The sequence below is a fragment of the Eublepharis macularius genome, chromosome 3, assembly GCF_028583425.1.
Source record: "Eublepharis macularius isolate TG4126 chromosome 3, MPM_Emac_v1.0, whole genome shotgun sequence".
In the NCBI taxonomy this organism is placed as follows: Eukaryota; Metazoa; Chordata; class Lepidosauria; order Squamata; family Eublepharidae; genus Eublepharis; species Eublepharis macularius.
Window position 1 is genome coordinate 24509888 of NC_072792.1, and position 23307 is coordinate 24533194.

A 23307-nucleotide genomic window follows, 5' to 3' on the forward strand; every position below is an offset into this window, starting at 1 on the left:
AGTATGAAACATATTCCCATTTACTGGGAAAGTGATAAAGAACTCACAGGAAGAAATTAAAAACGAAAGAAGATCCTTTATATGTGAATAAGGCGGGCGGGGCGGGGGGAGAAAAACAGATCATTCAAGCTTCATTTAACCTGTAGTTGCCCATTTATAGTTTACATGTATACTTTAAAATCAGAGATTCCCACCACTCGTGGCAAGATTTTGCATATACCCTGAATAGCATTGCCAGATGAGGTCTGGAAAAATACTGGACCCTGGAGAGGGGGCAGCAGCGGCGCTCATCTCAGTAATGACTTTTGTGCACATGATCCCGCCCCAACACGACGTCGCCACTACTGGAATTATCAGGAAATTTAACATCACTCACAACTTTAATAGATTTAGAAAAGTGTAACTCTGTTTAGGATTGTGCTATTAATTATTTTATTTATTTATTATATTAGATTTATTATATTAGATTTTTAGTCCGCCCTCCCCACCAGGCGGGAATTACAGCCAGTATTTTGTTTCTAATTTAATGTACGCTGAATTATTCAAACAAAAAATGTATCCTTTCCTGTTCCTATAGCATGCAAAGGCAGTTTGACTGTGATTACCCCCAAAAGAAGAAAACATTGCAGCAAAATGTGAGTAAAACACGGAAAGTGGTTGATTAAGAGATGATGTGTTCCCAAAAAATCCCACTCCAGTTAAGACAAAAACTTGGACCAAAACATTTATATGTAAACAGTCCTAGTTAGCAATAATTAGTCAGATCTCCAGGAATATTTATAAAGCTACCTAAAAGGAAGGCCATAATATGAGTAAGGTAGCAAGATATAATGGTCATTGTTCTCAATGGACATCCCAAAACAAAGACTAGTTCTGTCAGGAAATCAAACCTCAACTGAATTCAAGATTGGCAACTATCTCTACTTCGAAACTGGCCATAACATTGCTATTCTCTCTCTCTCTCTCTCTCTCTCTCTCTCCCACACAGCTGTTCTCTTAAAACTAGGAAGGTTTAATTATTTGTTTCAAGGTCCTCTTTCTGACATGGCACTTCACATCTAAAAGACATTTTGCACTTTACATGTAAAAGACATTTTGTTTAAAAATACAGTAAAGCTTCACCATTAGCCCTCTGAGTCAACAATTTTTCCACATTTTAAAAATTATACCTAATAACTAATATACGTCAGCAAAATCTTTTCTTCTCCTTATCTTCCATCAGCATGTGGTAGTAAAAATGATGATGGATAAGAACCATTCAGCAGAAGAAAATATTCACATCACTTGATCACTAAGCAACCTTGGATTTGGAGGGGAGAACCAACTCCCGGCTTAAAGTAAGGGTTTTTAAGGAGTTTAAATTTTTAAAAGAATAATTGTACACAGTTTTCCTTTGGGGAAAAGTGAGGAACAGCTTTCAGCAACATATAATTGCAGACAGTAAGTACAGATTATTTCTAAGGATACTGACAAAACTTTCTCAACAGGATTTGAGACCACAAATGACCACAAAGCTGCTTTATTAGTAGATCAGAAATACTGGCAACATGTCTATCATAAAACACTATAAACATCATAACGCACCACCTTAACACACACCCTATAGTGTTGGAGTTCTTAAATATTCCCTGAAGCTGGTGAAATTTCCTTCCCGTTTGATCACTAAGTTATATTATACATCAATCACATCAGCAGTGCTTAACTAGGATCTAGGAATTCATAGATCACAATTCCCAAGAATATTTCAAGTATTCCAACTATTTGAATAAGAGGATGTTGCAAGTGACTGGTCTTTTTTATTCTCTATCTTCAAATATTTCCACACAGATTTGCGCTAGAAAAAAGTACTACATGAAGTATCTGTTTAAATTTGTGACTGACTAATAATTAGGGAAAATACAGATGAATGATGTCGCTTGTTATAACGAATCCTCAGATTAAACAAGAAAAGCTACAAACCCAAATTTAAACAAAGATCAACGTATTTTTGTGATTTTCTTTCAACAATCCTTTTTACTACATTACAGACTTAATTGTACAATTCTTTCCAAGATGACAGAGTTTGTGGTTAGTAGAAGGCTACAATTTGAAACGGATCTATAATTATTAGGACAAGCTGTTACAAGCCATTGAATCTTGGATATCCTGAAGTTTCTACTTCAAGAGCTACTATAGTTGCATGAAAGAAAGAAAGAAAGAAAGAAAGAAAGAAAGAAAGAAAGAAAGAAAGAAAGAAAGAAAGAAAGAAAGAAAGAAAGAAAGAAAGAAAGAAAGAAAGAAAGAAAGAAAGAAAGAAAGAAAGAAAGAAAGAAAGAAAGAAAGAAGCAACCCTGCAAAATAATTCTGCAATTTGGCAAGTGATCTCATTTGTAGACCTATTTCTGAAAGACAATGCAATCTGCACAACAATATTTGGGGTTGGATCCAATAGTTCCCTTCTTTTAGGCCATTTTCTCATAGTATGCTGCTAGATAAGGTTTACGACAGAAATATTACTAAAAGTTCTTTATACTTACATGGGCCCAACCTGAATGGCCCAGGCTCACCATCTCAGAAGCTAAAGAGAGTTGGCCCTGGTTAGTACTTGGATGGGAAACCACCAAGGAAATCCAGGGTTGCTACACAAAGCAGGCAATGGCAAATCACCCCTGTTCATCTCTTGCCTTAAAACCCCGGGGGGGGGTGTCACTATATGTCAGTGATGACTTGACAGCACTTCACACACACATACTTTGCATGAGTCAATAAAATTCAAGCTCAGCAGGGAAGTAAGACAGTTAGAAAACAGCTGAGAAGCAAGAAAAGGGTGAAACATGCTCAAGTTTTATTAGATTACCAGGCTTCGCAGAAAAGATGGTAGAAATAAAATGTTAATACACTGTGTTCAGCTAGGAACTAGTTGGCACCTTTAATATTTGGTTTTTCTTCAGCTGAGTGTGAACTTTCGAGAATCAGAGAACCGTTTCTTTGGTCAGGGAGCTCTGACCCTCGAAAGCTTATACTCTGAAAATCTTGTTGATCTCTAAGGTGCCACCGAACTCAAATCCTGCTGTTCTACTGCAGACCAACATGGTTACCTACCTGATTCTGTCTTAAGATACACACATATTGAATCAAATAAATTACTGGATTTTCAAGATATCAAAATTGTATAAAAAAACTGATTTGCAAACTAGGCAATGTTTTGGAGCGTGAAGAAAAAAGGTGCTCTAATACATGTTCTAACTCAAGAACCAGTGAGGTATTCTTGTTAGTGTATTGGAAACCCAGGTTTAAATCCCCGTCCTGACATGGAAGCTTGCTGGGTGGCCTTGGGCCAGTCACACAATCTCAGCCTAATTTACTTCAGAAGACTGTTGTGAGGATAAAATGGGGAAGGGAAGAATGCTGTTTCCGGGACGCAACTATGGGTCCAATCTTCAATCATAAGCATCCAGTGCAGTTGTCTCATAGTATGTGCATCGTTTGTCAAGAATAATCAGGGCCTTTTTTCTGGTAAAAGAGGTGGCGGAACTCAGTGGGTTGTCCTCAGAGAAAATGGTCACATGGCTGGTGGCCCCGCCCCCTGATCTCCAGACAGAGGGGAATTTAGATTGTTATGCTGTTGTGCTGGAGCGGCACGGAGGGCAATCTAAACTCCCCTCTGTCTAGAGATCAGGGGGCGGGGCCACCAGCCATGTGACCATTTTCAAGAGGTTCCAGAACTCCGTTCCCCTGTGTTCCCCCTGAAAAAAAGCCCTGAGAATAATAATAAGAAAGATGGATTTTTGCTGCAATATACCATCTTGCCTCTGTTAAGAGACAACCACAGCAAGAGAGAAAATATGGAGCTTGAAACACAGAGATCCCACAGAATGAACATTGCCCACTGTTTGGACTGCTTTAAACTTTGCACCATACCTACTGTCACTTAGGTCATATTATGCTGTTCATACTCATAAATGGTAAATTGAGAAGATAAGAAAATGCAATGATTCCACAGGTACAGCTTTCTCCGCTGTGAAGTGGTTAATGTCAGCATTTTCATAATTAGATATTTACAATGATGTAGAATCTTTGCATATTCTGTTGAAGACACCAAGATTAAACAAAAACACTTATTCTGCTGCATGAAGAACATGAACAGTCACATTATTTCATGGAAGAATGTGGAGGGTATCTTGTTGTGTGCTTATCATGGCCATTAATAAATTTACGGCTGCTGAGGGGGCTTCATAAACAATCCAGAAATTCCATCCAATACAATAGTTCAGAGAAAAATAGGTATGCTTATTTTATATGAAGCAACATAAACAGAGGGTTCATAGAGGCACTTAAATATACTTTTAGGATCGGATGGCAGTGGCATGTTTTGAAATGCCTACTTTCCCCAACCTAGAAAGCCTATATTCAGGGCTTTTTTTCAGCTGGAATGCGGTGGAACAGAGTTCCGGAACCTCTTGAAAATGGTCACATGGCTGGTGGCCCCGCCCCCTGATCTCCAGACAGAGGGGAGTTTAGATTGCCCTCCGCGCCAGGGCAACAGATGAGTTCCACCACCTCTTTTCCCAGAAAAAAAGCCCTGCCTATATTCACATTTGGGTGGCATTAATAAGCACCGTGGGTTGGCTCCAGTGATCCATCAATGGAAGATGTTGAGAGTCATGAATTGTGCCAATCTCCTCTCCTTCAGCATCACCTCTGATACCAGGAAAGTTAGTTCCAATGGTCCTGAGACCTGCTAGGTAGGGCAAGGGACTGCACTGAGGGTGCAGTGGGCCAAGAAATCACCCTCTGCGAATCTTCTCTCAGCTGAGCTCTTATTCTCTCTTGAATAAGTTCAGATTCTGTATAAAAATATGTATTAGCAATCTGTATGAAGAGTGGTAAAATAAGAACTGTGCTTATTTTACAGGGGAAAGGAGCCATTACGGAATCAAGGCATGTACAGTTTATCCAGGAAAATACAGTGATTTTGAATTCCGTTTTTATTTTTTAAAAAACAACTTTTTAATTTAAATTTTTAATTTCACAATCATACATTAACACAAGCAAACAATTTTTATGCCCACTAGATACTTCTGCAATTGGCTTGGTTGTCAAATATGAGTATTTACCTACCAACCTAAAAGATTTTGATCAATCCATTATTATGGCATACAGCCTGCAGGCTGTGCACGTTCTTCATCTATTTGTCGTCTCCCCTGCTCTGTACATCTATTAAACCTGAAACTCTGGCCTCCAAATGTCAAATGGAAGAGACCGAAGGGGAGAATGAGGCTGCGTTGAATTCAGTCCTGCTAGATGGGAGCACCCCAAGAGGAGCCTGAAGGACAAAAATCCTAAAACAGCCTCACTCAAAGTTGCAGCACCCAGAGATAATCAGATTATAATTAGGAATCTCCAGTAATATCATCTGTGTGCCTTTCCTCCCAAAAGACTCTCCCTGTTATTTCTAATATGTCCTCTTGTCTATCCACAAAAGGCCTCACCTATTGTTATTAACATGTCCACTTTATCCAGAAGCCACGGCCATATTTGAAACTAGCAAAGTCCAAAGGCCCAATTTTTTCACTGTCCAAATCAACTTGTGAGAGCAAGAACTACCACTCTCATGGACAGTCGACACACGTACTTGGCCCCTGTCCTCTTTTGTTCTGAATCCCAGAAAGAAAGAAAAAAGTTTCATTTCTATGCCCAGTCCGCTTTTCCCATGATTGAGGGCAGAATGTCAAAGTTTTTTGCCCATTTTGACCATCTCCGTCTTGAATGTTGCTTAAAGCCTCCATCTGACACAAACCTTATGGCGAAGAAGGAACAGCTAATGGTGCAACGAAATAATTATTTAATGCTGAGTAACCTATGAATTTCACCTCAGCTTATCAGGAGGATCTTCAGAATTCTTTTAGATGTCTATTCTGTAGGGGCACGGGTTCAAGAATTCTAAAAGAATTCTGAAGCTGAGGTGAAATGTGTAGGGATTACTTAACATTAAAGAATTCTTTCCATGTACTATTTTCTGTTTCTTCTTCATTTTGACTTGGTGCAGCCCCTCTTCTTTTACATACCTTATGGCTAGGGTGGCGGGCAAACTCACGGGGTTTTGCCCCCTTATCCACCAATCGTTGAGCAATCAGCGGGAGGGGGCAAACTCCTGGAGCATGCCTGCCACTGGCACGCACCTCAGGAGCGCACGCCCATCCCTCATGCTGGCGGCAGAAGCATCCCTGCGCTCTGATTTGGCCCCAAACCGGCCAAATCGGAGCACGGGAGCGCTCCCACAGCCAGCGGGACGACATCACTTACAGAAGTGAGGTTGCCATGCACCTGGCGCGGTGACATCACTTCCGGAAGAGATGTCATTGTGCTGATGCGCGCGCGCAAGGGTAAGTTCCAGGCCCCTATCCTCCCACTGAGAGGACAGAGGGACCTGGCAACCCTACTTATGGCCCCACTTTCCCCTGGAATTTCCTAGCGGTCCCCACTTTGCCCTTAGATTTACTAGCAGCCCAGTGGGGGCTGGGAATCCTCCATCCTCAGCTTGTGTATCAAACTGGGAGCAGGACAAATAAATTTTAAACATGGCTGTCAGGAAACCTGGAAGTAGCATCACACCTCTCAAGGAATTGGTTGTAACTCTTATGGTTTTATCATAGAGTTTTTGGCCACTTCCTAGAGAGGTGATAATCAACACTACCCCATATCCCCACTGTACTCTGTCTCCTGTTAGATGCTTGGCAACCTTAACTCTGTCTCACCCACTCTCTCACCATCCTTCCCTTGCTTTTCCACCTGAGTGGAATCACTCGCTTTGTACAGTTCCCCTTTAATAAACTATTTTTATATTAACTGCATCCGGCCTCTTCGTATGCCGCTTCCACCCTTGTGGTAGCACTTCCTCATCCAGTTAAGGACCATGACTGCTAGTATGTGGATCATGACTGCTAGTATGTGGATCATTCTCAGTCCTTAACGAAGCATTTTGCTTCAGTCAGTGTTAAAATCCAAGCAAACAGTTCTACAGTCAAGGTCAGTCTGAGAAAAAGTTTCTTTACATTAGAGGTATCTGAGGCCAGTTTGTGAATGTGGGCTCCATTTGAGAAGAAATCCATATTCACATGGACATATGCATAAGGCTGTTAGACTCACCATGGGGCAGTATTCCTAGGGCTGTATAGATATTCAAAAGCATATGAGCTGCATAAACATAAAGGGAAGTGAAATTGCACCTCCTAGCCCTACTCCTCACTCCACATCTGTACTTTCAGTCCGATATTTGGAGAAAACTCCATGCAAGAATTTTGTTAGGTGAATGTAGCACAAAACAGGTGCAGCCGCACCTGCCGAAATGATTTTTAAGCATCTGCTATGGCACAGAACCTTAATAGCTTTAACAACTCTAAGCAAGGTAGAGAGTTAAGCTATAGATGCATGCAAAAATGTATCCCTGTACATATATTAAGTACTGCAAAAATGAATGTGGAACCAGCAGTAAGCTGCATTAGCAGGCTGGGGCATGCTACATGCCAGCTGCCGAATAAGACAATGCATCGATACATTGCCTCTAACATGGCAAATCCCCAATAGATTTTGACACCTGGGAGGGAAGTCCTTGTCTGCTTATTACTGCCCCTCCCCCCATCAAGAGTTAATGGAGAACTACTTTTGCAACTGAAAGTGAGCTGGCATGCTAGGCTACTTTCAGTAACATTCGTGACTCACCCACAAAGAAAGGGGCATTACACTCATTTAAAGATATTTTCTTCTCTCACAGAGGCAAGTTGCAAATGCAAATTTGAATCAGGGCTCTGCAGGGGATTAGACTTTATAAGACAGCATTCTAAATAGAACTCAATTTAAATATTACTCTTGTAGTGGAGGAGCTAGCGTTACTTTGTGAAACTACTAACAGACAAGTTATGCTAGAGGAGACAAATCACACATATGCTGCCTATGATGTTCCCTCCCAATTCAGACCAGGGCTGTTAGTTTAAGTAGTACCTGCATGGCTTAGTCCTCCTAGTTCCACCACCAAATCTGCCAATTCTGGTCTCATGGAAGTGGTGAGGAATCCAGCTGTGGGAAGCTGAGCACTTCACAAAGGTAGATTTTTATTGAGCCTGAGATAAATTAAAACTAAGGTTGCAATCCCATAAACAAAATAAAAGTCACTGGGACTTACTTTCCAAACTGAGAGCCGGTGTGGTGTAGCGGCTAGAGTGGCGGCCTAGGATTTGGGAGACCCAGGTTTGATTCTCTGTTCTGCCATGGAAGCTCACTGGGTGACCCTGGGCCAGTCACATACTTTCAGCCTAACCTACCTCAGAAGATTGTTGTGAGGGAGAAAATGGAGGAGAGGAGAATGTTGTAAGCTGCTTTGAGTCCCCATTGGGGAGAAAGTCAGGGTATAAATGAAGTAAAATAAAGTAAATTAAATAGATTTCCATAATACAAAGAAGATTATAATAGTTTTGCCACTTCCCAAGTTTAGGAAGGTATATGAAAAAAGTTCAACATGTTCAGTCTTTAAATGTATCTTAAATATCCTTGAAGTGAAACCGCCAGCAGCATCTATACTCTATTATTCTGCCTACCTAGTGGATCCAGTTAAAAAAATTTTAAGGTCCTCCTATCAGAAATGTTAACAAGAGGACTACTTCACTATCCTTTGCCCTCAGCCTTTCAAAGGACCCATATGTTGTGTCTGGTGCTGGAGACATTTGACCAGCTACTGAGTTGTTATGCTTCCAATTGGATGGCTTCCATTTTTTGCTTCTTGTTCCTAACATGCCAAGGGTACAACCCTGATACCAGTTACATTTTGTGTTCATGGAAATCAGCAAAGCATCCCACAGAGGATGCTAATGAAGAGACCTTAAGATCATGGTCTAAGAAATTCCTCCCCTCCCCTCCATAAAAAACTCCCCCCCCCACTTTTGCATCCTGCATGATGAAGAGTTCTGGAGAACTCAAAAGCTTGCACACTGAGTATGCAGTGTCAGTTTTATTCAAGTCTCAGTTTAAGGACAAATCACTTCTTGCCCTGTTCTTCTGCTAAGTAGATAACAGGTCTGATCCAGAAGGTAAAATCAATTCAACAACTGGATGAATAGTAACAGATCTCAACACTCTTAAAGTCTAAACAACTTCCTTCTGTTAAGCCTAACCTGTACGCTCCCCAAATCTTGCATTCCACCAAGATTCTAAAAAAAGTCTTCTTTTCTTGTTCAAGATTTCCCATTCAATCAAGCATACATCAGTTCAGCTAAGAGATTCTTGTATTATTACAATTTCAAGTAACACAGCTCAGTACCCCCTCCTAAATATAGATACAAAAAAAAATCCTCACTGATTTGTTCGGCTACTGATGATATGTTACCCCCCTCCACACACACACACACAAAAAGGAGCCTCCCTTTCCCACCCTCATATGTTAGAGGATGGATCTTTAAACTAGAGGATAACGCCATCGTTATGAGAACACAGTTGCAGGAACCAACTCAATATAATTTTGAGCAGCGGCTTTAAACATTAATGCATTATGTCATATATATTCATGTTTACAAGGATATCAGAAGGGCCGCTGTGACGGACTCAGCTTCAGATGCTGAGATTTCCAGGCAGTGAGCTATGATTGACATGTTTCTCCCCCCCCCCCGCCCCCCCCGGCCAATGTGGCTAGCCTGAAATGGCAGTTGGGGATGGAATGTTGGGGAAGCGGTCAGTTGGAGTTGGAAAGTAAACAAGAGAGTGGAAGGGAGTTGGAGCCTCGCTTTAGACCAGAGAGGGTCAGCCAGAGAATCCTCTGGGAGAGGAAATAATGTCTGTGAAGCACTTTAAGTCTTTGGACTAAAGTGGGACAAACCAGCACTAACTCCTGCTTAGACTTAAGAGATCTGGGAATTATGTATAGTAGGCCAAGGAAGTGGGTAGAAAGGAGTCTCCTCTTCAATGCCAGGAACAGGGTTCTAGCTCATAACTATAACACCTGCCCAGTATCTAGTAAGGATTTGACTCAGTGGAGCATCCTAAGGTCTGGAGAGGAGGGAAAGTCATGCTGGGTTTGTGTGAAAAAAGTGAAACATTTGTGAAGCAGTGCCAACTTCTCAAAGAAACCAAGTGTTTTGTGCCTCACACCAGTGAAGTTGCTGTACAAAAACCTTTGTTACTTCAGTTCAAACACCTGCCTACCTGCCTTCTGACTTCACCTACTGTAAATAAACCTTCAGTTACCTTTTGAACCTCCCCAAGCCTTGTGTGCCAGTTTCTGCTAAAGGGAAGTGCAAACCCCTGATCTGTCCCCTACTAAGACTTGGCTGAGTAACCATTTTTAATATTCCATAAGGGTGGGACAAGAAAGAAAGCTGAAGCTACACATCAACCACGCTACCAGAGGCTTCCCAGCCCAGTATACAGCTTCATAGGCTTAAAGAGGAGAAGTTTTACGTCCGGGTAGGGGAAGGTCAGCCCAAGCCGGAATTGGACATGCGTTTGTGGCAGCCACCTTTAACAATACAATAAAGTGTTGTCTTCTACTGGAAATGACAAGAGTTATCTGCTACATTTACAGCACAATCCTAAGGAGAGCTACTCCAGTCTAAGGCCATTGATTTCAATGCAGTTAGACTGGAGTAACTCTCCTTAGGATTGCACTGTTAGTATTCTAACCTGTTCTCCACAGAACACATCAACACAGAGCTGAGAGCCCTTTGTTGCCAGTATACTGCTTCTGCTGCTAAGCAACAATGCTAAAGAACATGATGCATTTAATCCCCAACTATTAAGCCTCAAATATTTGGGGTCCATTTTGCATGTGTATGTACAGCTGCAGCATAGTGGCTGCAAATCAGTACTCTGCTGTTTTGAATCCCTTTACTGCCATGACCTCAGAAGTTGGCCTTGGGTAAGCCACTCCTCTCAGCCCCAGCTCCCCAGCTGTATTGTTGGGATATTAATAAAACTGACTTTGTTCACCGCTCTGAGTGGGGCATTAATTTGTCTAGAAGAGCAGTATATAAGCACAGTTAGTGCAGTTAGTCTGGAGTACATGAGGGGGAGGGTCTTAAATACTTAGCCACTTTACTACTTTTAGTCTAAAATACTTAGAATCGGTCAATCTATAAATTTTTCAGATAACCTTGTCAGATAACCTTTAATGTGAATTCATACTTTTTCAGGTAGTATTGCCTGGGAATAGAATTAAGGAGCTTATCCTGGGGAGCAGATAAGTCAGTTCTGCACAGTCCACCACACATGCCAGGGGATCTAGCTCACGCTGACACTTTAGTTGTAGAGCACCCAATGTGGTGCCTGTGGTTGCCATGGTGCCTGCCAACATCTTTCCTGATGCCCACCAGTGTTTTCAGAAAGTGAGAGGCGCCAGGTGATGCTTTTACCCAGCAGAGCTTCTGACTGGCTGGGCAGATTTTTAAAAAGTTGCTTTGGTGGCAGCTGCCACCTTAGCACAAAGATCATCACTGTATGACTAAAGCAGTATGCAAGAAAATATTTTTAAACAACATGTTCATTTTTAAAAGACATCCTGTTAAACAGAGCTTCTGCCTCAACTATTAGAGTATTTTATTTATTTATATGTTATTTATAGTCCGCTTTTCTCACTGAGACTCAAGGCGGATTACACAGTGTAAGTCAATACAATCAACAGGCAGGACATTCAGTAAACAGTACAGTAGGGTGTGGATTGCAGAAATCTGAAAACAAAAATAATTCCAAATACAGAGAAGAAACACTGCTGAAGACATTTCAATAAACCACATAATAGGGTACGTAAATACAAATGAACAAAACATTTAAAACAATCAGAAATCCAATACTTGGAGAAATGCTGAAACAGCATAAACATCTGCACATGTCCCATCAGAACACAACTGTTTGAAAAGTTAAATATTTGAAGTTACTTTATGAAGTCAGACCATTGGTCCATATAACCCAGTATGGTCTAATCTGACTGGTAACAGCTCTCCAAGGTCTCAGGCAAAGATTTTCTCCAATATATTATCTGAGCTCCTTGGACATGGTAGTGCAGAAATTGAACTACTGGGACCTTCCAAATGTAAAACATATGCCCTAGCCTCTACCCCTGAGCTATGGTCCTCTGACATAGAGTGATTCTGGATAATGCACTTCCAATCCTCTTCATAGATCATTTGGAACAGATTTTTTTGTGTGCGGAACAAAAAATCCACCTCAAACGATTGATAAAGTGCATTGAAAGTGCATTATCCAACATGTGCGGAATCAGCCATAGATTAATTTAGCCCAATGATCGGAGTCTTAGCAACATCTTCAAGGGCTTCAATAAGCTGGACTTGTGTCTGTAAGACATAAGTATAAAAAAGGCTTTTTAAATTTCGCATTCCCCTTAGTTTTTGAGTTCTGGTATTTCCAGACGTGTCACCGCTTTCAAAAGTGGAATCACGCTGCAGCTCAACTATGTGGAACTGTAACTCTTCCACCATATAAGAGAGGTTTGAAGCTTCATAGTGAGAATTTGGAAGATGATGAAGTGTCGTTAACTTCAATCTTTAAAGAAGCCTCAGAATAGTTAACACTCTCCTCTACAGAGAACACCTCAGAGATTAGTTTTGGCAACACGTTCCTTCTGTAAGCCCATATCAAGCCCATATCAAACAATGGAAAGTAATTTTCACTCCCTAATAACGGTCTACATTATTTACTCAAATACCAACTCTGAACTAAGTCACTAATGGGGTAAAAGAACAGATACAGTGGCAAAGTCCCAAACACCCAGTGAATCCATGACTGAAGACTAAACTGGATGTGATGGGAAAAGTGTATTAGTTATTCACATCTTCTCATTTCACACAAAAGGCGTCTAATTTTACCTCCCCCACTCAAAAAAAGTACTCCCTCAACCCATACACATTACTTTACAGACACCCAAGACAGCACTGGGAAAGAAGTGAGGGATTTTGACAGAGTAACACGAGGATAGGAAAGTTTGACACAAATGGAGCAGGAAGTTAAGTGGGGCTTGAATGATAAAGCAAACAATACACGGCCCCAAGTGGCTTAAACACACTTCATATGTATTAAGAGCAAAGGGTCTGAATGCAGCATTATAAAAAAAATGCTTATGGAAATAAAGGCATGGAAATAAACTGTTTGCATAAAAGCATTAGACTAAACCAAAATTAGTCCTATTCTCTTATCCTGATCTTACATTAACAATTTTTAAATTAAACAGAGAGTTTGACTAGCAGAATTTTAATAAGCATGTGTCAAAAACAATTCATTCATAAAAAAGGACATCTTCAAAACTCCAGTTATGCTCACACTGTATAGGAACAAAAGGCCGTAGGAAGCAAGACAAACCTACCATAGCTGACTTTGCAACTTGCAGACGCACACACTTGTGAACGCATGAGCTGAAAACCCAACCGCCAGTGGGGAACACTGCTGCTCTTAGCACAGGAGGTCAATGACTGACAAGAAGACTGACAATGACTGACAAGCCCCTTCCAAGGCCTGGTACCAACTGATTCTCCATGGTTTTGTGGTGCATGGGCACATAATATATACTTAAGCTAATCAATTTTGGTCAGGTAACATGAATTAGTGCAGGAACAGTATTTCGTGTACATTAATGAAGCCCAACTATCTTTCTGGATGCCTTCGTCCAAAAAACTTTAGGATATTTTCATACAGAAACACATCAAAACCTACGTAATTTAAGAAAATAAATACAAATGCTAATTCAGGAGGGAATTCAGAAAAATAACCGTATGCCAATGCAATACCACAGGTTTAAACCTGGTTTGTGGTGATGAAACAAACTCCAGTTTGCCTAGGTGCCTGCATTTGACCATCGAGGCAAACTGAGGTTTGATTCAAAGATTCAAACACTTTAATAACCCTCATGATTCATGGGGAAGAGGGAGTGCATGAGCACAGCAAACAAGTCAGATTCATGCCCATCTTAAAAAGAGATTTGATGTGACATCTGAATGCAGCCCTGGTTTGGCAGTGTATCTGAACCAGAAACTATGGATTGTTTTCTTACTTTCAAAACCAGGATAAAACCAGAAATTGGAATAACAATTTGCAGGGAACACAGTTTGTGGTTCAGACATACCTGAAAACCTATGGTTTGGTACAAAATTAAAAGGTAAAGGTAGTCCCCTGTGCAAGCAACGAGTCATTACTGACCCATGGGGGGACGTCGCATCAAGACGTTTTCTTGGCAGATTTTTTACAGGGTGGTTTGCCATTGCTTTCCCCTTACCCCCAGGAAACTGGATACTTATTTTACCAACCTCGGAAGGATGGAAGGCTGTAAATATCGTAAATTAGATGACTACATGCAAGTAGTGAGGAAAGAGAATAACTGCACACAAGCTCCAGGGATCCCCATAAGTTCATTCAGGTAACTACAAATCATGGTTTGCTGTTGTAACTGAACCATGCTTTTATTTGCAGAATCAAATTGCAACTTAGAAGGATTGGATCCCACATGCATATAAGAGCACTGTGAGGAAAATCCATGCATCCAATATTCAAGATCTCTGGATCTCTGGGTCTTCATTTTGAGAAGCAAGTTGCATGCTGGCTGTTGTGTAAGACGCACTTACCTATCTCCCTCAACAGCTTGTAAGGCAAGTGTGTACCTGCTTCCTCTCAACAGATGACTGGCAACAAGTCATCTGTTCGGCATGCAGCAGGAACACGATTGCCCGTTCGAATCTCTGGATCAGAGCCCACAGTTGATTTTAAAACAGAAAATCTCTAATGGATTTGAAACAATCTGGCCATTGCCTTTTATGAGGTAGCTTTGTGAGTATATCAAACCATGTGAAACTGGTCATTTTCATATACCAGCACCTGAAATCTTTGGAAGTTGCAGGGCGTCCAAAGCTCCACTACTCCCAAAAACTTTTCTACTGATTTCAGAAGAAGAACTTAGTACACAATTCTTTTATGCAAAATGCCCCTTTTACTGAAATGTATGAACTGGTCCCAACTGAGCTAATGCTGTAAATTTGTACCTGAAGTAGAGTCTGAGTCTTTAGCATTCGGTCTGTGACAGCTCAGCGAAAAAGGCCCTGGCCTCGAAGCATGGCAAATTACTTACCCAAGACTCTGCATTCATCGACACGTGGGCACAGAATACTTTTTTAAAACCATCAACAGTGCAACACTTTTCAGGATTTGTCAATTAGATCTCAGTTTTTAATGTCAATAACATCTTTACTATAGCTTTTCTATTTGCCATGACGACTAATACATGCAGATGTTTGTTCTTACCTTGAGAGAATCAAAGCAGGCAATAACTCTTCCATTTTCAACCTGGCAGCTTTTCGGGGGATGTGCAAATTTACATTCCTCATCAGAGCGTGAACAAGTTCCTCTCTGAAACTGTCTGCACACTTCTAACGTCAGCCATTTTGTGTCTCTTACTGGAGCAACATTCAAAGCCATAGTGTAAAACTGATTTGAGAATGTCTGAAATCACTCCAAAACTGAAAGCCTTTCAGTGAAAGTAGCTCCCAGCAGCGATGACGTAAGAAATGTTTAGGAGAACTCAAAAAGCACAAAGCTGAAGGAGCAACTATTGATCAGCAAGTCTGTCAGTTAATCAATACATGCCACTTGTAAACCTTCAGCTGCAATATATTCATGCTCCATAGCATTTCTGGCCTGTTGATTGGTTTTGTTGACACACTTGTATTCAGCTTCGTTTTCATGCAATGGCACTCCTCAATAACATCTTAGCTTCCGTGTCTTCTGAGTTGGCAGCAATTATATATAAAGAGCTATACATTCAGCAGTTTTCATGCCCAACCTAATCTTTTCCTCAGGCCTTTTAAATGCTGGAATTGGTTTCCCATCAAGCAGTTGGTAAACTGCTACAGATGACATAGACGATAAGAGCAATATTTAGTTGGCAGAAATTAAATCTTAACAGTGACAGACAAGTTGTCTCTTGTACAAGTGACTTCACAAAGGCACGTTCAATTCATTGACCTGTCAAAACAAAACAAACAAAACCATTATTCCAGCAACATTCAAAATTACTAGTTGAGTAATTTTTTTTCCTGGAAAACTGTTATACTTCATTAGTGGGACACTGCAATAGGCGAAGACATATATGAATCTAGGAAAAATAACACAAGCTGCAGAAGTAGGATTGACAGGTCTTCCTCTCCAGCAGGTAATTACCAACCTGGAAGCCCCACTCCACCACTGCTGCTCAGTAGGAGGTGGGGGAGAAATGGGATTGCATTGCTCTGTCGCTTCTGGTGAGAATATGGAAGTGACATCATTATGCCAGGGAAAGAATCTAGGACTTTACTGAAACTCTATTGTTTTACCATACAGCAACTTCCAGGTTTGTGCCAGAAGTGATATTGTGCTGTTGAGCAAGTGACAGCAACTTCCATGTCCCTGCCCTCCACTGTCTCCCTCTGGTTGCTAGCATGAAAGGAAACTAATTTGCACATACTTATCTAATACACCAACTCACCTGGCCACTTACACCATAAGTATTTGCAATTAATGCTTCCTTTCTTCGCAATGGCTTCTCATGGTCTGATATGCACTTTCTGTTCATATTTATCTGTTTGAGCTAGCTAGGCAAGCCTAACATGATGGATGACTGTGGCTTTGATCAGAAATGCTTAATTTCCAGAAAATTTGAAGCCATGGCAAAAAAACAAGTTTGCTTGTTCCTGGGCTGAAAAATGAACATTTGGGGGGAAACTGAAATATATCCACCTCTGACTTCCACATCAAGTCTAAATGTACTTTACTGTGTCAGCTGTAGAGATGGGCATGAACTGAAACACGAACCAAAATTAAGCTTGAACCAGCGGTTCGTCAGATCCCATTTCTGATGAACCGCCACAAACTTTAGGCTGGTTCGTTTTTTGGTTCGTTACTGCAGACAGCCTGGTGCCAATCAATCAGTTTCCTAGGCAACATGGGATGGACTTCCTACAGACCTTCTGCTGTCCCGGAAGTGACCTTCTGCTGGCCCGGAAGTGATGATTTTCTGACCTGGATGTGAAATTTTCACAAACCAAATGAACCGGTTCGTGAACCAGGGGCAGGTTCGTGAAAGTTCGTGGTTTGTGAAATTTGACGAACCATGAACCACGTGGTTGATTTTTTCCAGTTTGCGCCCATCTCTAGTCAGCAGCACAAAATGCTCCCTTTCTAAATTAGTTACCATATTAAAATGAACTATTTGGCATATTTAATAGTATAAATGCTTTACTTTTCTGGAAGCAAAATGACAAATATACCTAATATGAAAGACAGAGAGAGGTGCAGACTGCTGTACTCTATGCTACTCTAGCACATTTAATTTTGTATTTGCAGCGTGGGAGGCAAGGGGGAAAGCTGAAAACATAAATTTTGTAATAAACAAAAGCATGTTATTTGAACAGGAAGCGTATGCAGTCATAATAAGGGTAGCAACATATCTGGATATCAATTTCATTACACTGAAAACAGAGGACTCTTTGATACTATTTCCGCAAACGATGCAAAGCCGAATTATTTAAAAAGGCTTTTTATCAGATAGGAGGACTGTATTGTAGGGAAGGGATCTCAGATGATCTGCTAATGAGTTAGGAACCATAGACTTCACCACTATGTTGTATTGGATTCCTGCTAATGCTATGTCTTTGTGAACTTGTATTTATTTACTGTATCACATTGTTTATGGAAATTTTCTTGATATTGACTGTACTAATTTCACACTGTGTAATCTGCCTTGAGTCTCAATGAGAAAGATGGACTACAAATGACATACGTACTTACATACATAAACATAATATTATACTATATTAACTATTGACAAAATTAGTGACGTTCAAACAATAAATATATCATTGAAAATACATATTCTATAACATATTACATATTTAGAGTATACACAGTAGTTATCATTATCTAATGCTATAGATTTTCTGACAAAATTTTTCATAATACACATTCTGAGTGATTTCAAAAGCATTTCAGTAATTCCAAACAAAAAAAATATTTCAAAGGATAGATCCAGGTAGATAGCCCTGCAGGTCTGCTGTAGAAAAGTAGTATCTAGGTCCAGTGGCACCTTAAAGACCAAGCAGGTTCCCAATGTATGAACTTTTAAACCCTAAAGCTCCCTTCTTCAGGTATGTTTAGAAGTGAAGTGTGTAGGATTTGATCCAGCCAGAAGGTAGGAGGGGTATCTGTCAAGCTAATTACAGTATTCTTCTATCATTACTTAAAAACACCCCTTGCACCTTTCGGTTTTTCCCCCAATTTAAAAAAAATTAAATACTTTTTTTTTTTTTAAATCCCACTTAATATTTTAAAGTTTTCCTCCAGAACATCTCAGCAGATCAACACAGAGAAATTGTTAAATCTGAAACTCAAACAACACCATCCAATCATGGACAAAGGGCGGCAGAGGTTAACCACAGCACCCTCTAACATCCAAACATTACAATGCCGTAACACATGCACCGAAAAAAAGTCACACTGATGAAACCACTGACATCATTGCCCCAGAAAGCCCGCAGCAGAAATGGAGCATTTTTCTAAATGCAGAAATAAAAACCAGATACCACTTTGGTTTGACTCCCTCAAGTCTGGAGTTACAGAATCCCAAAGTGGATCCAGTCCTTGCAGGCCAAAAACCCAGAAAACCCACTGAAACTGAGCATGCAATGGTAATAATAATAATAATAATAATAATGATGATGATGATGATGATGATGATGATGATGATGATGATGATGATGATGATGATGATGATGATGATGATAATAATAATAATAGATTTATATACCGCCCTTCAGGACAACTTAATGCCCACTCAGAGCAGTTTACAAAGTATGTCATTTATTATTATCATCATCATCATCATCATCATCATTCCCACAACAAACACCCTGTGAGGTGGGTGGGGCTGAGAGATCTAGAAGCTGCGACTGACCCAAGGTCACCCAGCTGACTTCAAGTGGATGAGTGAGGAATCAAACCTAGCTCTCCAGATTAGAGTCCCGCGCTCTTAACCACTACACCAAACTGGCTATACTATAACCGAATGGTTGTTGTGGGTTTTCCGGGCTGTATTGCCGTGGTCTTGGCATTGTAGTTCCTGACGTTTCGCCAGCAGCTGTGGCTGGCATCTTCAGAGGTGTAGCACCGAACCAAATGGTTCAGGAATGTGCTTTATAAAGGGACAACAACAGATTCAAACACTCAGCACAACACTGGGTCAATTTTCTAAGTCTGTTTTAAATATTTGAACCTGCTTCTCCCACAATCTAGTCCAATACTCTAATCACTATGCCGTGCTGGCTCTCCAAATAGTAGTAGTAGTGGTAGTAGTAGTAGTAATAAAGTCAGCCTTCCTTCTCCACTCCACCCCCCAAAGATCACCAGTGATAATACGTCCCACACTTCTCTAGGCAGCCCATTCCGAAGGAGAGGGGCTGCCACTGAAAAAACCATGCGGACAAGCTAAAAATGGTCTTAACTCCCCTCGCTGTTGGGACTGCACACAACCCTTTTTGATAGCGTGGCTCTCTCAAGGGCACTTATATAATCACAGGAAACACCTAACAAATGGAACCCAAACAGCTCATCAGATACAAAGAATATGGGATCTAGAGACAATGTGTAGTAAGAAAGTGAAGAGCAGAAGATAACAGCTGAGGATCATCTGTAACAATAAAAGGATGTGCCTGTCCATTTGTGACAGGCATAACTCATCAAGAAATGAAGCACCTGTTTGAAAATTGGCCCCCAGCCTCCAGGTGACTGTGGGAGTTGCAGTGCCAAAAATGAAGAGAAGCGGAACATCCTCCTGGCCCAGATTGTTTTTGCTGGGTGTCCCTGAGCCAGTCACACACTCGGTCAAAGCTATCTCACAGGGTGGTAGCTGATGTGGGGATAACACAGAGGAGAGGAGAATGGTAGAAGCCGCTCTGGGTCCACATTTGGAAGGAAGGCAGCAGAGGTAGGTTGGAAGGGCAATATTCCCTCCTTTACAAAACAAAGTAGGATTAAGAAGTTATCCGTGAGATCAGCACCAGGGTTAGAATTTCGGACGAGGTTCAAATCTCCAATTTCCCATGGAAACTTGCAGGGTTACCTTGGGCCAGTCATACACTCTCGGCCTAACCTAGCCTCACAGGACTGTTATGAGGATCAAATGGAGTTCAGGAAAACAATGTAAGCTCTTATAATTTTGGCTACATTTTGCAAAAGAAGATGATCACTCTTGCTGCTGTTAAAGCCAGAAATGCTACAGCTCTTCTGGAAGGAGACAGAACTGCTCATTCAGTATTCAAACTTCTGTTAAATATTGTAAGCACAGTAAGCTATGGGGTTGGCTAGTGAAGGAAGAGGCACAATTCTAGTCTTAAATACAGACGCACACCATATCAAAATATCTTACAGAAGCATTATTATACAATAAGAACAGAATAGATAACAGGGAAACTCTGACTTTACCTGTTAGGATTGACTTGAACAAGCTAGCATTAGCATCTTCTAATTCAACTATTTTTATTCTGTCAACTCCATATCACATGAGCCCATCCTACGTCTGATTGTCAATCGTCTTTTAAAAACTGAGCATCTACTGCAGGCTCATGAACTCCCTGTTTCTCCATCTTCTCACATGTTTATTCTTCTTTTCCATAGTTTAGTGTACCACGTGAGGAGGTAAGTTATTTGAGGCCTTGTTTTGTATGCTTCTACTTGCCAAGAGGAAAAGCAGGACAGAAGTGATACTTGGCAGAAAGGAAAAGTTTGTGAAGGACATTGTACTCCCCACCTCTGATGGAGTTCGTCTGACCCCTGCAGACTCAGTTAAGAACCTAGGAGGTTATACTAGATCCGGCACTACTGCTAGAGAAGCAAGTAAATGCAGCTGCAAAAAAGGACTTTCACCCAATTCAGACTAGCCTGGAAGATGGCTTCCTAACTTGATACGGCCAACCTGACCACCTGGATTCACGCCAAAGTAGCATCAAGATTAGATTATTGTAATATGCTCTCCTCTCAAAGGAGAGACATAGGAGAGACAAAGGAGAGAGGAGACCTATGTCTGCCAATTCGGAGACTCCAACTGGTGTAGAATGCCACACCTCAATTATTAGTAGTCGCTATTCAGAGCATGCATATTACTCCCATTCTGCAGTCAATCCACTAGCTGCCCATCGGTTACCAGGTTCAATTCAAGATTTTGGCTATCATATATACAAAGCCCTTCGTGGCCTTTTATATCTGTGGGATCACCTCTTTCCCTATGTCCTGCCATGGCAGCTTTGCCCATCTGAACAGCTCATCTGCCTTCTGCAGATGCCACCCTACAAATGGGCAAGATCAACAGTTGCCTGTACATGCGCATTCTCTATGGCGGCCCCTACCTTATGAAATGACCTGCCTGAAAGGGTCATGAAAGCTCCCCCTCTCTGGGCTTCCCACAAACTATGCAAAATTAAATTATTAAGAAAGGCGTTATAACTGTGGAAATAGGTCTGTCTTGAAAGAAATCGATTAGACAGGTATCTTGGTAAAAGGGCAGGGCATATAGACTATACTACCATATACTACCAGGTACTATCTGCTGGTGTAGCCATGCTCCTACTAAGAGTTTCTACATCATTCAGTATGTTCATGTCAAATTATTTTTGTTTCTTTCCTGAAATATTACATATCTACATTCAGTTCTATTGTTTTTTTCAAATTTCTGCAATCCCATAAACCATTGTTTTTTGGCTACACCAGCCACTGATCATATTGACCAACACTGTGTAATCTGCCTTGAGTCTCAGTGAGAAAGACAGGCTATAAATAACATAAACAAACATGAAAACTGGGCAAGCTATGGTTAGTGCTAATGATGAGTACTAGCAAATCATGCTTTGCAAATCATACTAAACCACTGGCTCAAATTGTAATTCTTCCATCTTTTGAACCAGGCCATTAGAACTAAAATGAGTAAGACAACCAACCTGAAGTGGAGAAGACAAAAGATGAAGTTCCAGGGCTAGCTGATAGATTAAACCTAATGTCACGGGATCCAGATGGCATATATACAAGAATTCTTAAAGAACTCAAATCTGAAGTAGTAAAGTAGTATCATTCTTTCAAGGAGCTCAGCCAGGGTATTTTAGGCTGATAGAAACTGACTCATGGTCACCTAGTACATAAAGGGATTCTTATCTATACGCCTATAAACGCTTGATCCTACTCTGACACTCTTGCAACTACACCACTAAGGACAATATAGAGCTTGTACTAAAACATGGCTCCTCTTAAGGGAACTGGAAAGCCAATTTATTTAAAACGGCATTGGGGCAGACCTGGGGAATAGCATGTTAATTAGCATCTATGCCAGCTAAGTTGGTGGAAAGTGCTATTAAATAGAGAGGGTTGGACAATATCGGTACAAGAAGGATGATGGGTGATACTGTGTATTTCCCCTCTTGCTGCAGCCTAATTCTGTATTCCAACTTAGCCTGGGGAGGGGGCTCCTTCTGCTCTTTTACCATCTTACATCAGCAAAAAAGATGGTATGATCAAGTCCAGAATTATTAAACATATAGAAATGCTCTATTGAAGAAGAATTACCATGGATTCCACAAAAGGAAATACTAAGTTACCAAACTTTGGGAGTTCTTCAAGTGTTCACAAGCATGAGGTTTAGAGTGATCCAGAAGGCATTCTATACTTCCAAAGACACTTTTAATAAAGCCCCTCACCAAAAGCTCTGAAGAAAATGCAACGGTCATAGAGTAAGAGAACATATTCTTCCACAGATTGGTAAGCAGCCAACCAGGAGGCAGAAGGAAAGAGTAAACAGTTGTTACATCATAGATAAGGCAGTAGGTAAGCAGTGGAGTCCCCCAAGCTACCAGTATTAGGGTGACTAAAACAGGAAAGAGATATTTGGATCATAATGGACAGCGGGATGAAAATGTTGATTCAGTGTACAGCAGTGGACATAAAGGCAAATTCTGTGCTAGGGAATGGGATTATTAACAGGACAATAGAAAACAAAACAGCCTGTATCATAACGCCCTTGTATAGCGGCATTTAGAATATTGTGTATAGTTCTGATCACTGTATCACAAAGAATATTGTGAAGCAAGAAAAGGTACAAAAAAAGGGCAACCCAAATGCTCAAAGGATTGGAATAACTTCCCTATGAGGGCCTTTCCTAACAATTTCAGGCTTTTAGATTTAGGAAAAAAGGCAGATTAAGGACAATAGCCATTCATAAAGCTATCTACTTTCTCTATCCCACACAGACTTTTCCTCAAAATACTAGAATCTGGG

The 23307-nt window shown here is 40.8% G+C and overlaps 1 protein-coding gene across 8 annotated transcripts in view; it reads right to left on the reverse strand.

The window, feature by feature from the left end:
* The window catches only part of MBNL2 (muscleblind like splicing regulator 2), a 78087-nt gene that overhangs the window by 42605 nt on the left and 12175 nt on the right, over positions 1-23307 (reverse strand). For all 8 annotated transcript variants that reach the window (XM_054973207.1, XM_054973208.1, XM_054973212.1 and 5 more), the window contains exon 2: positions 15265-15984. In XM_054973207.1, coding sequence (XP_054829182.1) covers positions 15265-15438 — 174 coding nt within the window. In that variant the 5' untranslated portion in view covers positions 15439-15984. The remainder of the gene's footprint in view (positions 1-15264; positions 15985-23307) is intronic.